Genomic DNA, 13,567 nt, shown 5'->3' on the forward strand with positions numbered 1-13,567 from the left:
TTTTTTCTTCTAAGCAATCAGGGGCTGGTGTATATTTAGAATTTGTAGTTGACATGTTCCCCCAAAAAATGAAACCCCAGAACTGTAAAAATTCAAAGGAAATTTTAAAAAAAAGGCTAGTTCCAGATTGTGCTCGTATTGATTTTTAGCTGCATTTGGAGATTCAGTGTAAACGTGAATAACCTCACTTAAGAGTTGTTGATTATTTGTTTCATTGCGAGGTGCCATTTTGATTGTGATAAAGATGATAAATGATGATTTTGGGGTACTGGGACTGGGTATAGCATGTGTATTATGGCTCATAATCTTTTTGAAGAAAATTTCAGAGTTTACGCAAAACATTCTACAGGAACACTTCTGAGTGCAATCTGAGGTGAACATATATTATGGGAGTGAAAGTATCATACTGTATACTGCCAGTTGATAGAATTCTGGGTTTGTTTGTTTTTTTTTGTTTTTTTCATGAACATGCTATTGAAAGACTATGCAAAATAAAATGGATCCCACAGTTACACATGTATGTGCAAATTACTCTTTATTGTAAGATTGGATCAGACTATAAAGTACTGGCATTACCTGGGTAGCTACCGATCTCTTTGTACCCAACAGACCTGCGTACTGGGAAATGTGACAAGGCCAATCAAGCGAGGGAAGGTGTTCAACAACACTGTGCCAAAGAAGAAAGCTCTCAGTAGACACTACAAGTGAGTTGTTTCAACACTGTTTCATTCTTGTATTTTATTGCTTTTCATTGCTTGTATTTTATTGCTCTCTTGACCGAATTTACTCAGGTGAATTACATATTGCAATATTAGATGCCTCTGGAATATTTTGTTGTTGGTGGTGATGGTGTTGTTATTTGTCAATGTGTATTTTTATTTATTTTTTTTTTCAGACTAATTGATTTCCAGGCAAAGTTTCCCAACTTCCAGGTGAACTACTGGGCCTCCTTTGCCAAGCAGAGGGGCATTGAGGTGTGCCTGGGGCCCGGTATGTTCCACTCCCAGAACAGCCTACAGCTGGTGGAGATGAACGATGGGCTCATTCACAGACCCATGGTAGGTTTCCTCGGAATGATCGCAATGATGATGATGATGATGATGACAATGATAATGGGGATGATGCTGGTGATTAAAATGCAGTTAATGATGATGAAGATGATTATGAAGATGATTATGAAGAGAATGATGATGATGCAGTTATGACATGAAATAGGTCATCATATTTCATGCATTCTTGTACAACTGTAAGAATTTTTTGTATCCTGCCATAACGGAAAGAATAATTCTTGATTGCAGTCTAAATCAAGACAAAAACTTTCTAATAATTCGATACATGTGTGTTCAAGATGTTTATTACAGTGTTTTCATATAGTTTCCTGTTATATGCAGTTGATGGCTCTGAACTTTGTGACACAAATAACTTTAATTTCAGAGTCTCATTTCTGTTGTATGTTTGCCATTTGTGTATCTACCTGTCAGGTACATTTTTCATGTTAACAATGTCTTTGATTTTTAATATTTGAGGCGGACTGGAGCGTTGTGGAGCTTGAATACGAGGTCGGAGAGAGTCACGTCTACCTCTACACCTCCAATGGAGATGAAGTCAAAGTGAGTATGCATAACATCTCATGATGCCTGAAGTTCTCACATATTGTATGCAAGTATATCCCGTCACAGATTAAGATAAAAGCAGTCAACTGCGTTATCCCATATGCCTTAAGTCCTTACCTGTTTCACGATTGCACCGTTGTCAATTTAGATACTTCTGAAATTTTCCTCAATGAAATCTTCATTCATTCATAAAATAAAGAAAATATGGTAAGTGGTGTTAGCCTTTTAAGCTTGAGTCTTGCGAATCTGAAAATAATATGCCTAAACCAGGGCTCCACACTAACTTTTATTTTTGGTGGCCCAAATGCAAACATCCGACCTTTTTTGGTGGCCCGATAAGGCCACCAAATTCTTCATTTCTGAATTTTGGTGGCCCAACATGCGTTTTCTGGTGGCCCCGGGCCACCGGGCCACCGTTAGTGTCGAGCCCTGCCTAAACACATGGAATAATGATTTAAATATAAATATGATAATATGGGAGTCTTTAAATGTCTTTGAAATTCTTTTGACAAAGGTTTAGAGGAAGTGGGAACCTGCATAGTGTATGATGATGTTGATAAAAGCGATGATGCTCCTGAAGATGATGCTGTTGATAACAATCAGGCGATGTCTGGTCAGTGATGATGAACACAGCATCTAGCTCAATTCATGATATAATGAAGTGGTACCATGATGGTATATTGTAGCAAGGACAGATTGCTGTTAATAGCAACAATGACAGTTGTACATGATGTTCATGATTGATATAAGCAATACAGATAGTGGTGATATTTGACCAATATATCAATATAATCGTACTATTTATAATGCAAGATGCTTAACTACCGTCTCAATGACGAACTTTTATAGTAACGAGCAGTAACAACTTGTTATTTCTTTTATAGAGCAAGAGATTCATCTTTTGATTGTACACCATCTCCAGTGTGCATTGTGTGAATTTGTGTCTGTATTGGTGTAATGCTTTTGATTAAAAACACTTTTTTTGTAATTGAAACTTTCTTGACAGAACTTGGTCATTAACAAAGCTGAGGCAGAGAAGCACCATTTGGCCAGTGTCTCAAAGTAAGTCTCAGCTGATTGTCATTTTCTCCCTGATACTTAATGATTGATGATGATAAAATTGTTTGTTTTGGAGGGTTAAAGGGGAAGGCTAGTAACTGATCAGTGGGAATCAGTGGAAATGCTGGGAGATGATTGTTCCAATCCTTATGGGATTCATTCAAGAGTTCATTGTATATCTATTGTTGTGTGAAAATGATTTGCTGCAGAATGGTCTCATATTCAAGTAATGTGCAGTTTAATGCTTCCAGGTTAGCGTCCCTGGTCAGTGACGGAGCATTAATCTGCACATTACGTGAATATGAGACCGTTCTGAAGCAAATAATTTTCACACAACAATAGATATACAATGAACTCTTGAATGAATCCCGTAAGGATTGGAACAATCATCTCCCAGCATTTCCACTGATTCCCACAGATCAGGTACTAGCCTTCCCCTTTAAGACCCTCATTTGAATTGAAAACATACATACACACACATCAATACATGAATAAGTGAATAGATAGATACGAATTGAAATAGAGGTATGAATAAACAAAAGTTGAAATAAATGAATAAAAAATAAGAATCTATCTCTGACTCACTGAGTCAATCCATCTGTCGATATTGCCCACTTCAGATTTGTGGTCACAATGACCATAATATTCCATATTTTGTCATCTCTAGGGTACAAAGTGATATTTTGATTTAAAAGCAAAGGGAATGAAAAGGAAATCCAAAGCAGATTTGCCACCAGTTTGAAAGTGCCTCATTAGAATTTACCAGAATATTATTTGATGATCATTGATCAGTCAGTTGTAAATGGAAGGATCACTCACAATGAACTTTAACCTCTATCAGAAACATGTTTCAAGCAACTACACAATGGTTAAAGTATGCATACAATATTCATGAAGTTCTAATACAGTTCAGATGTAAAATGCACAAAAAATATATCAACAATATGAATGGGAGAAGCATTTTGAATGGTACAAATCTGTGGAGTTTTCCAGCTCTCGACCCTGGAGTGATGTGTTCGCACTCTGTGATAATTGTCTTGCTCCGCATTGTAGGGTCAACTACAGCCGGCTGAAATGCAAGAGCTTGGGGCCAGACCTGGACGAGATGCAGGAAGTGTTGGAGGAGGAGGAGGAAGAAGTGAAAGATGCCAAGAGGATGAACACAGAGAATGAAGAGAAGGTAAAAAAAAGTGCCACGCCCACTGGTAGTACTCTCCAGTGTCAAGATTGTCAATATGAAGTCTTCCTGTGACATTGTGTTGATTTGATTCGTGGGAGTGTATGACTGGATGTAGAGTGAAAACTATTCCTTTACCATTTTCTCCCCGTTGCGATGGGTGACTGTTCAGGAATGACGCTCATTTGCGAATGAGCATTTGTGATCAAATATACTGTAAAACATGATATATTCGCGGCATGAAATTTTCGTGAATTGGAGCCGACAGCCTTTCTCGCTGCATGAAATTTTCGCGAATTGCCACTGGCGTTCAATGCATGTAGTGTAGACAAAAACTTTCGCGTGCATTTTAATTTCGCGAAATTCGCGAAATAAAAATGCACGCGAAAATTCCTCGTTTTACAGTACATATGAGCAGAAATTTATAACACTGAAATTTGACTGACAAGTCTTTAGAATTGTTATAGATGGTCAGTTGCATTATGAAATACAAAATACACCATGACTTATGAAATGTATGTTTTTGAGTACTCTTTTATTCATTTCATCTGAATCCTGTAAGTATTCTGTGTCTTGATGTTGACTCTGAATCTCACCAAAGGATTTCATCCACAAGCTGGTGGTGGAAGAGTTCAGAGGCTCGTGGACGAGGTTCAATCGAGATGTTGTGTTAGGTCTCTACGACTCCTACAGCAAGGCTCAGGTATTGGGATGTAATGCATTTTGGCACTGAAAACTTTTGTTGGTAGAATTTCATCCAAGCAATTATCTTGTGATCATTCAGAATATTCTTGTTCCCTGTTTAAGACAAAATAAATTTCTGCATTCATAGTTAACCTAAGTAAGTATCAAAACAAAACCTATCTGCAACTTCTTTAAATTTATAAACAGAACTGAGTAGTATTAATATGATTATGTCATTATACGTAAATGACAAGATTTCTTGGTTTGTATTTATCCTATGAATTTAAATTTTCAATTTTCAATTTTCAATCGAGATTGAGAATAGAAAAGAAAAAAAAACATGTCTCACCACATTAGAAAAGAAAATAATGGCGCAGAAGAAAGAAAATTGAGGAATGTGAACCTGAAACTTAGATTGCACCTGAATGGATCTTTGAAAGTAAGTCTAAAATCCCTAGATATATAAATGAATCATGCAATAGTCTTTGAACGTTTTGTAGGAAATTGAAAAAATGTTGTGAATGATCCAAAAGATACACATCATTTTACCTATGATGTCTCATGCTGGCTATTTTCTCACCCACGTTTAGACCCTGAAGCAAAATCTCTCAACGGAAGCCCTGAAAGGAGTGAAGATGGACAGCAGTGCTCAGGCAGTAAGTAGCAATAGGACTGATGGTTATAAGTCTTGATTCTTTGAGAGAGAGGACTCCAATATTAGCATCTCCCTCTACAGCTGAATGTGGATAGTCTCTGCAGTGATGGCATGGAAAGAGTGGTGTATCAAATTCTGATGAGTCATAGTGTTACTCGATTGCAGTGATGATAGGTAGATTGGCAAAGTTAGTTCTTTTTTTTTCTGTTTGATCTTTACCTGATTTTATCGATGCCTGAGAATGATGCCAAATCAGAACACGAGATATAATTTTAGCATAGCAATCATGACTCATAAGACATTGTATCATATTGTATTAATTCATGTAAGCAATCAGGAGATATCTATCACTCAATAAATTGACTCAGCAGTGGTGTATGTTCGTGTATTCATTCAGCGAAGGCCGGCAGGTGGTCAGCAGAGTGGACCGGGCACTCCTTCCAGTGGGGCATCAAGCTCGGCGGCCGGAGCAGCTGGTCACTCTCCAAGTCCGGCGAGCAAGACACAGACGGGCCATGGGGCCAACATGCTACAGCAACTACTGGCCGAGACCAGCACCAAATTCATGGTCTTTACGGAGGAGGTGGGTCCATCATACGGAATGAGATGACCATCACATTGATGAGGGAATGTGGTAATATTGAGACAATTATTATTGACTGTTGCCTGAAACTGATTTCATCAACTGCATTTTAGCACATCAAAACATCTGTGATTGAGAGTGTGAAGAATGGGATAGAACCATGGGTAGAGAGTGATTGTAGAGCTGTTTGTGAATAATAAAGTCAACATATACTTTACATCACTTATTATTTGCTTGTCTGTCGGTCTGTTTGTTTGTTTGTTTGTTCAGACCACAGGCAGTAACGAGCAGCTTTCAGGGGTAGTGGCTTGCACCAAGGATGATGTAATGACCAACAACTGGCATGGTGAGTATATCTTGCTGCCTGTCTGTTCCAGTTTGCTCCATTACATTCAAGTTTCCTTTTTCGTATGTCCAGAGTATTGTATAAGAAGGATTTGGGACTGTAATTATTACCACTAATAAGCATGCTGCAAATTGCTGATTAGATTTAAGATTTCTGATTAGATTTCAGATTTTTCTGTTTTGACTTGTTATTATGTCAGGATAAGTTAGGGTCTGTTGATATAAGGTGACCTGTAAGGACACAGTACTGCATATGATACAGAAATAATAGTCAAGTCCCTGAAAATGTTGGTCATTTCATTCTGAAGTCAATTATATTCATCATTGCGTAGCTAGCAAAATTCTTTGACTTGCCCATGACTGTATTATTTTGTTAAGTTACAATGATCACATGAGGAAATTGAGATGTTGCTATATTTGTGTGTTTATGTGTGTGATTTCCCAAAATTTTCTGTAATTGTCTTTTTCTTGTCATGTGATTGAAAGCATAATCAGTGTGTTACCAATTACCATGGTAACTGATTAGAGTCCTTGTTAGTCATGATTGTGAGTGAATGTGAGGAAAAGAAAAGATTTGTTAGCACTTGACGATGCTTTCACCTGCAGTGGAGCTTGTCAACAGTCAGGTGATGCTGCGAGGGTCAGATAGCTCAGGCTACGTGCTGGTGTGTGCGGCCAACGCACAGGTCATGCAGAGGTCACACTGGCCCAAGGTCATGGAGGGCAAGCTAACCAGCAAGACCACTCTAATGGGCAACCTGGACAGGATGCAGGTAAGTCCATTGTAAAATTGATGACCAGTCCCTTCTTTTTCTGTCTTTGACCTTATCAAGTTGGGGAGGGGGGGGGGGGGTGGTGAGAGAGCACTAGGCTAAAAATATTTGATTGGTAATATCTCTAATACTGTGTCCCTCTTCTATTTTCTGCAATATGGCAATAAACCTACTACATTACATCGCACAATGTGTTGAAAGCATGTCTCAATGTATCATTCTGTGCTTCATTTTGTGCACCATAATTTTCTACTTTGTAGATGTAATTGCCATATGAGATACCATTAACATAAAAACAAAACTTTCAATCTGTTTGTGTATATTCAATTAAAGTTGTATGATCGTTTTAGATGAACAAGATTTGGTTGCACTCTAAGGTCATGTATTCATACTCACTTTTGTGTCCTCCAACACCACAGTACTTTGCCACCGTTGGTTCTCCGTCCCAGAGGGCGGGCAAACCCGTCGGCAACCAGGCGGACGACGTCAAGTGGCTGGCCGTCTCCAACATCGAGAAGAACCCCAACCACCACCGCAGCATGAACGACGTCCCCGCCCTGGTCGGCAGTGGGGAGTCCGTGGGGGGTGTGGTCAGCGACACGGTGGGCGGGGCCTCGGAAGACGTAGAGAATGACGCCGTCCAGCTGCAGCGAATCATCTCGCGCTGCTCCTGCCACTTCTATTACACCATGTATGGGAGGAATGTGAACCCCTTGGCAGCAGCCCAGGTCTTAGCCAGAGGAGATGCAGACAGGGTGAGTGATGGGAGACGTTATTCAAAAAGAAACTTCTGAGGAAAACTTTGGCAGGTACTACCGAGGATTCTGTTGGCAGTCAGAACAGGAAATAATGCTGCTGTGCAACCAGATAATGGCATTAATTTGAAAGACTTGTTATTTGTATTTTTTCTTGAAGTTTAGTCGAAAAATCGCCTTTCAGCACTATCAATTAGATGAACTAACTGAATGAATAACTACAGGACAAGTTAACTGTAGGGCAAGTAATATACAAGTACATTACTTTTTGCATCAAATGATATGCATTAGTTTCCTAATGTGATTCAGAGATCCTGTCAGATGTGGGGAAGTTTTAGATATTCATTTGTTTTAGTTCTGAGGCTAGGCAAAAGAATAGTGAATAAAATTTGTGTAGTAGTGTAGCTGGGAATATGACTGTATTTATGACATCTTGTGATTGAAATTTGACATCTTATCGATAATGACTTTTTAAAATGAAAATATAATGTAGTGAAACTTTAAGTCGTAGGTAAAGAATGGAGTGTTCAGTATGAATTACATTAGAGTTCAAAATTCTAAGGAAATAAAAGTGAAGAAAGTTGGTTTGTGGGTTATTTTTGAAAGGGGTCTTCTGCCTGAGAAATGTGTATTCATTCAGGTATTACAGATTCACACAATTTACACAGGATTGTGGATAGGGAGGGAGGGTCATGATCACCTGAGTGCACCAAAGTTTTCAGTCATGGTATTACATCACAATGATGTAACAATGTTTTTTCCTAGGACGATGGCGATGATGATGACCCACTGGGTCGCGAGGAGGCCATCGACTCCATCACTGTGGTCCACCACGACCTCGACATCTGCACCAACTCGGCCCAGTACTCCATGATCATGGACATCATCAACAACCTGCTGCTCTACGTGGAGCCAAAAAGAAAGGCGAGTCCAACTACTTAAAGGTTTCTCTTTCTTCATTGTTATTGTGAAGATTGTATTTATGATCCTGGAGATCATCAGTGGGTAATGGCGGTTGTATAGATGTTTGTGAACCAGAAAATAGATTTAGTACGCCTTGTGTGTGTTTAATTTTTTTTTTCAAAAAGAGAAAAGAAAAAATGAAAGATTGATGTGCCATTGCTTGAATGTAAGCAGCCATGATTATGTCCTTTGCATGCAGTGTGCAGTTGTTATAATTGCAAGTCTGCATGCTCTCTGTACTCTTGCAGTGTGTCAGACTCATCGTGTCCTAAATTATTCCACCAACATGAATGGAGACACAGTAACTTGAGAAGGACCAAAGTGTTTGGGGGGTCTTAGGAATCGGCAGATCTCTTTCAGCTCCATTGTTTGAGATTGTCCTGTGCTCATGATACACTTTTAATACTCTTAGAGGGATCGTTTTGTAAAACTAAAATCTGACATGTGTGTGAACACATCAGATTTTAACCTGCTGGATACCTCACTGGTTAAGTGTGGAGGATTGACCCATGTTCACACTGGACTGCAGAGAGAATTTTTATTCTGGTCTGGCTTTGTGTTTGCTCTGCAGGAAGCCATGGCCAGAATGCAGCACATGAGGTTCGCCCTGCAGCTGAACACCATGGAGGACCAGAAGGGACCAATCATGCAGCTACAAAACTCACTCAGGTGTGGCTCTGGGAACCTCAGCTCACAGAACCATCAGTGCGATGACCCTCCCTCATATTTGGGGGGGGGGGGGGGGGAAGGGGTGATGGAGGCCATGCCCTGTCTGGTCTTGTACCTCATTTCTGTCCACTTTCATCCCCTGAGTGGGGAAATGGCATTTCTTGAAATCTGTCCATTTGAAATGAACACAATTTTCAAAGTCTGTATTATCAGTAGACACCTACATTGCAAAGCAAATTGTGGTGACGTATTCATTTTGATTGAAAATAGAAATCAGTAAAAGTACCAGGTATTGAATGTTAACCGAGAAAAAAAAAATTAACTTGCTATTGTGAAATATCTGTTCACCAATTGAGATTGAATTAATGGACATTCAGTGCAGTGTGCATCTGTTACCATCTCCGCTACATTTCACCCTAAAATGCTGTTCGAGTTTACTTGAATACTGTATACGCCATATATTTCGTGGGTCTAAATTTTCGCGAATCGGGAATTCCCAACAATTTCGCGAGTGGTTAAATTCATGATCATGGAGTCCTATACTGAATGGAGAAATGTACATGCGTACATCACATTCACATCGGGATCAGATTCAATATTTTCGCGCGTCTTTAATTTCGCGAATAGCACCCGACTCGCAAAATTCGCAAAAATAAAAACCTCGCGAAATATTTGGCGTATACAGTATGTCAGTTATGTCATCAATCTCAATATGAATGTACTACTTTATAATAAGGAGAACTGACCACACATTGCATAGCCTGATGTGAAATACCAGGTCAGTATAAAATTCACTATTTTTCTGTGTGTGCATGTGTATTTATATTTTTCAGAAATTTCATCTCCCACAATCGGCAGATAGAGAAGGATTTGTTCAATGCTCACAGAGCCTTGGATGACTCGCCAAACGACCAAGTGTGAGTATATTCTCATCACCATGATTACTATGATTTTTAGGGTTGTCGGCATAAGAACTATGACAACAAAATCAGAGAGAGGCGCTATATCCATATAAAAATTGCAACCTTTACTCACCCCATGTGCAGTTCTCGATGCATGAGTTATGTCAAACCATGATCATTGATGAAATCAATATACTATTGCTGGGGGAAAGTTATAAATCATATATTTAGATGTAGTATCCTGTCATCTTTACAACACCCTGTGATTCACATTTTAATAAGGCATTATTTACCATTTTCAGATGGAACAAAAACCCAGCTCTAGTGCTTCAAAATAGTTCTAACATGTTAGTTAGGGATAGAAACAACCAATTGTAAAGATTTTAATCAGTACAGTCAATGTTAAGTATTGTTAAATATTCAAAATGTGAACAATAGTTATGATAAGCTTGTTTCTAGACTAAATCGTCTACAGTTATGGCTTAGTAAGAAAAATAGTAATATCTTCTTATATTTTAGGCTTTAGTGCAAAATGTTTATATGGTAAGATGGTTTGTGATACAACTGACCTATGCAAATGCATCAAATGTGGTAACTACAACATTATTAAAAATCTGTACTCCCAATGGTAAACAATACCTTTAACCTGTTCATGACTGGTCCTGTGTATATTTGGGCAGGTGTCTATGTGAAATGTGTGTTATAGCAAAATCAGCTTTTCTTCAATGGAAAGGAGTAATCAGCAAAATCCCCCCCCCCCCCCCCCCCTCACCTTGCTAGATTAAGCACAAAAAGGAAAAATTAATATCAAAACTTTATCACTCAATAAAGGAAGATATGGTTGCCTCTGTTTCTTTACTAGGTTGATGCGACGCGTATCAGACTTGAAGAAGCAGCTGTTTGAATCCAAGGAATCGCTCCTGAATGCTGCTGAAGACCTCCGCATCATGGTCAGGTAGGTGCTGAGAGAAGAACGATTGTACTGCTAGTTATCTTCTGAAAAGTGATGTAAAGCTAGCAAGATGACAATCAGAGGGATCAATGATGAAAGGAAATTTTCAGCTGCTGGCGGACATCATTGGATACTGATCATATACTTGAACATGTGAAGACAAAGTATGGGTGGAATATGTCTTGGATATACGTTATCCCTTGGCTGCATAGTTGCTGTTTGCACTGAAGGTTTGTTTATGCAGCATGCATGTTGCTAATTTGTGCATTACATTATTTATTGTTTACCTTACACTTAAACATTTACTATGCATCTGACCATCATATGAGACAACGAAAATTGTACAATAAGATGTGGAATAGCAATATTAACAATGGAAGTAAATCCTATAGACAAACTTCCTTATGGTAGATGATGAGATACAAGCACATCATGAAGTTTTGAGTGTTTTCTCATCTTTTTATATCATCCTTTTTCTCTATTGCTAGTTGTTACAAGGAGATTCAGCTACAGATGGCCTTGAAAAGAAAGCTCCATCAAGGTAAATACTTATCCATTTATCAAAATTATCATATGAACTTACATTATTTAGTTGTAAAACAGTGTAACATAAAAGTAGAAAAAGCAGTGACTGGTGTAAGAAGTGTTGATATTTGATCAGCAGTTTTGGTAAAGATTTCAATGGTTAAAGTTTGTGTGTCCAATAGATAGGTATATTTGTATTTTCATATTGAGGTCTACCCAATTGGCAGGGTTATATTTTTGTTTTGCTTCCTAGCTGTTTAAAAGAGTATATCCTTTACTTGATCAGCAACCCGCAGAAGTGGCTGGATGGCACATTTAGATTCAAATCCTCAATTATCAACAACAGCTCTTCGGGTGTCAATTAGAAATATGAAGAGATATATAATATACTCACACACACTGTCATTTCTCATCTCCCACTCACTTCTGTCAATCCCTACCAGCGGAGAGTGTGCGCATCGCTTGGAGGGTGGAGGTCTGCTTCAGTCTGGCCAAGTGGAGGTTGACGGAGGAGGACGGGCAACTGGGCATCGCTGACCTCGAACTCAGACATTTCAAGTACAGACACCACCTCCCCCCACCCCCTAACATTTTCTTTAACTTGCCCAGAAATTTGCTCATTAACCTTAACGGTGCTCTGGTAGCCACTCAGGTCTAGATGTACCCTCAAACCTATGTCAACGAAGAGGAATTATGTAATCGTCTTTCTAATTTCTATCCCATTCCAACAATCTTTAGTAGTATAGGACTGTTGCATTGTTACACCTGAATGTATTTGTGTAACTTACATCATGACTTAAGTTTGAAAGGAATTTAGCAGAATGCAAGAAAAATAAATGGGCAAGTTTTGACTGAATGCAGGGGTGGGGAAAAAAGGGAAAAATAGCGATGCATATTTTATGTCAATAAGCCTCTTTCAGTGCAACGTGCCAAGTGATATTACTCACATCCAAAATGTTCAAAATGATATGTCATAAAAGAGGGACTTCGTGAAATGTTTACACTGTCTTCTCATAATTCTTAGAATTAGCCATGTTAATGAAAAAGGAAGAGGAGACTTCATTAATCTAACTCCTTGGGATACAGCCTGATTAGTGAGACTGTAAAATGTTGTCTCTCTTGCCTTCCTAGACTGTGTGCATACTGTGTGACAAAAACATTGATAATGACACTTACCACAGATGACATTCAACTTGATCTTTTGATACCGTAATGCTCTGAAAGAGGGTAATGAAATAAAGTGATCATCGTTTTCCAGTGTTGAATAAGAAATAAATTGATGGCCACTTTTTCTGTGTATACTGCGGAACTCTTCCTTTCTCCCCTCAGGTACAGCCGCAACACCAAGTCTGATGACTCCACCGAGAATTTGATGGAGCTTGGCTATGTGACCATCACAAACCTCCTGCCCAATGACGTCTATAAGGTATGTAACTCCTGTGTAATGTTGTTGTTGGTTTTTGGTTTTTTTTTTGGGTGGGGGGAGCTATGTCTAAACCCTTTGTCAAGAAGACTCTACTGGAAACTGAAGAATGCAGTAAAAATTCACAAAATTTATGAGAGATAAAATCGCAGTGTTATATAAACATGATATGAATAACTGTTGAAGTTGTCAATTGCTGATTTAATAAACTGACAGGTTTGTGAAAGTCACAGCTTATGTACATATTGTACTATTTGAATTAATCCATAAGTTTATTAGAATCCATAAAACCTAGGCACCATCCCATCGTCATTTTCTTTGTGGCTGCATATACAGAGACCACTGGAATAAGAACAATGTTTATATCTGTTGATTGTTAGAAAAAATGCATTTTGATAATCTATGATATTCTGTGAGGAATATAACACATAAATATGTGTATGTATGTATGTATATATATATTTTTTTTTCAACAGTGTAGCATATGAC

The 13,567-nt window shown here is 38.5% G+C and overlaps 1 protein-coding gene across 1 annotated transcript in view; it reads left to right on the plus strand.

Moving 5' to 3' along the window:
• The window catches only part of LOC139732615 (bridge-like lipid transfer protein family member 2), a 58,947-nt gene that overhangs the window by 36,033 nt on the left and 9,347 nt on the right, over positions 1 to 13,567 (plus strand). The window contains exons 38-55 of the mRNA XM_071643472.1: positions 610 to 704; positions 896 to 1,058; positions 1,527 to 1,610; positions 2,620 to 2,675; positions 3,726 to 3,852; positions 4,451 to 4,552; positions 5,124 to 5,189; positions 5,607 to 5,771; positions 6,042 to 6,117; positions 6,723 to 6,889; positions 7,309 to 7,644; positions 8,410 to 8,568; positions 9,179 to 9,276; positions 10,110 to 10,193; positions 11,041 to 11,133; positions 11,619 to 11,671; positions 12,099 to 12,213; positions 12,985 to 13,081. Of these exons, the coding sequence (XP_071499573.1) occupies positions 610 to 704; positions 896 to 1,058; positions 1,527 to 1,610; positions 2,620 to 2,675; positions 3,726 to 3,852; positions 4,451 to 4,552; positions 5,124 to 5,189; positions 5,607 to 5,771; positions 6,042 to 6,117; positions 6,723 to 6,889; positions 7,309 to 7,644; positions 8,410 to 8,568; positions 9,179 to 9,276; positions 10,110 to 10,193; positions 11,041 to 11,133; positions 11,619 to 11,671; positions 12,099 to 12,213; positions 12,985 to 13,081 (2,136 nt within the window). The remainder of the gene's footprint in view (positions 1 to 609; positions 705 to 895; positions 1,059 to 1,526; positions 1,611 to 2,619; positions 2,676 to 3,725; positions 3,853 to 4,450; positions 4,553 to 5,123; positions 5,190 to 5,606; positions 5,772 to 6,041; positions 6,118 to 6,722; positions 6,890 to 7,308; positions 7,645 to 8,409; positions 8,569 to 9,178; positions 9,277 to 10,109; positions 10,194 to 11,040; positions 11,134 to 11,618; positions 11,672 to 12,098; positions 12,214 to 12,984; positions 13,082 to 13,567) is intronic.

This window comes from Diadema antillarum, unplaced genomic scaffold, assembly GCF_040938485.1.
Source record: "Diadema antillarum isolate AM-2024a unplaced genomic scaffold, OU_Dant_1.0 seq00000441_RagTag, whole genome shotgun sequence".
NCBI classification, from domain to species: domain Eukaryota; kingdom Metazoa; phylum Echinodermata; class Echinoidea; order Diadematoida; family Diadematidae; genus Diadema; species Diadema antillarum.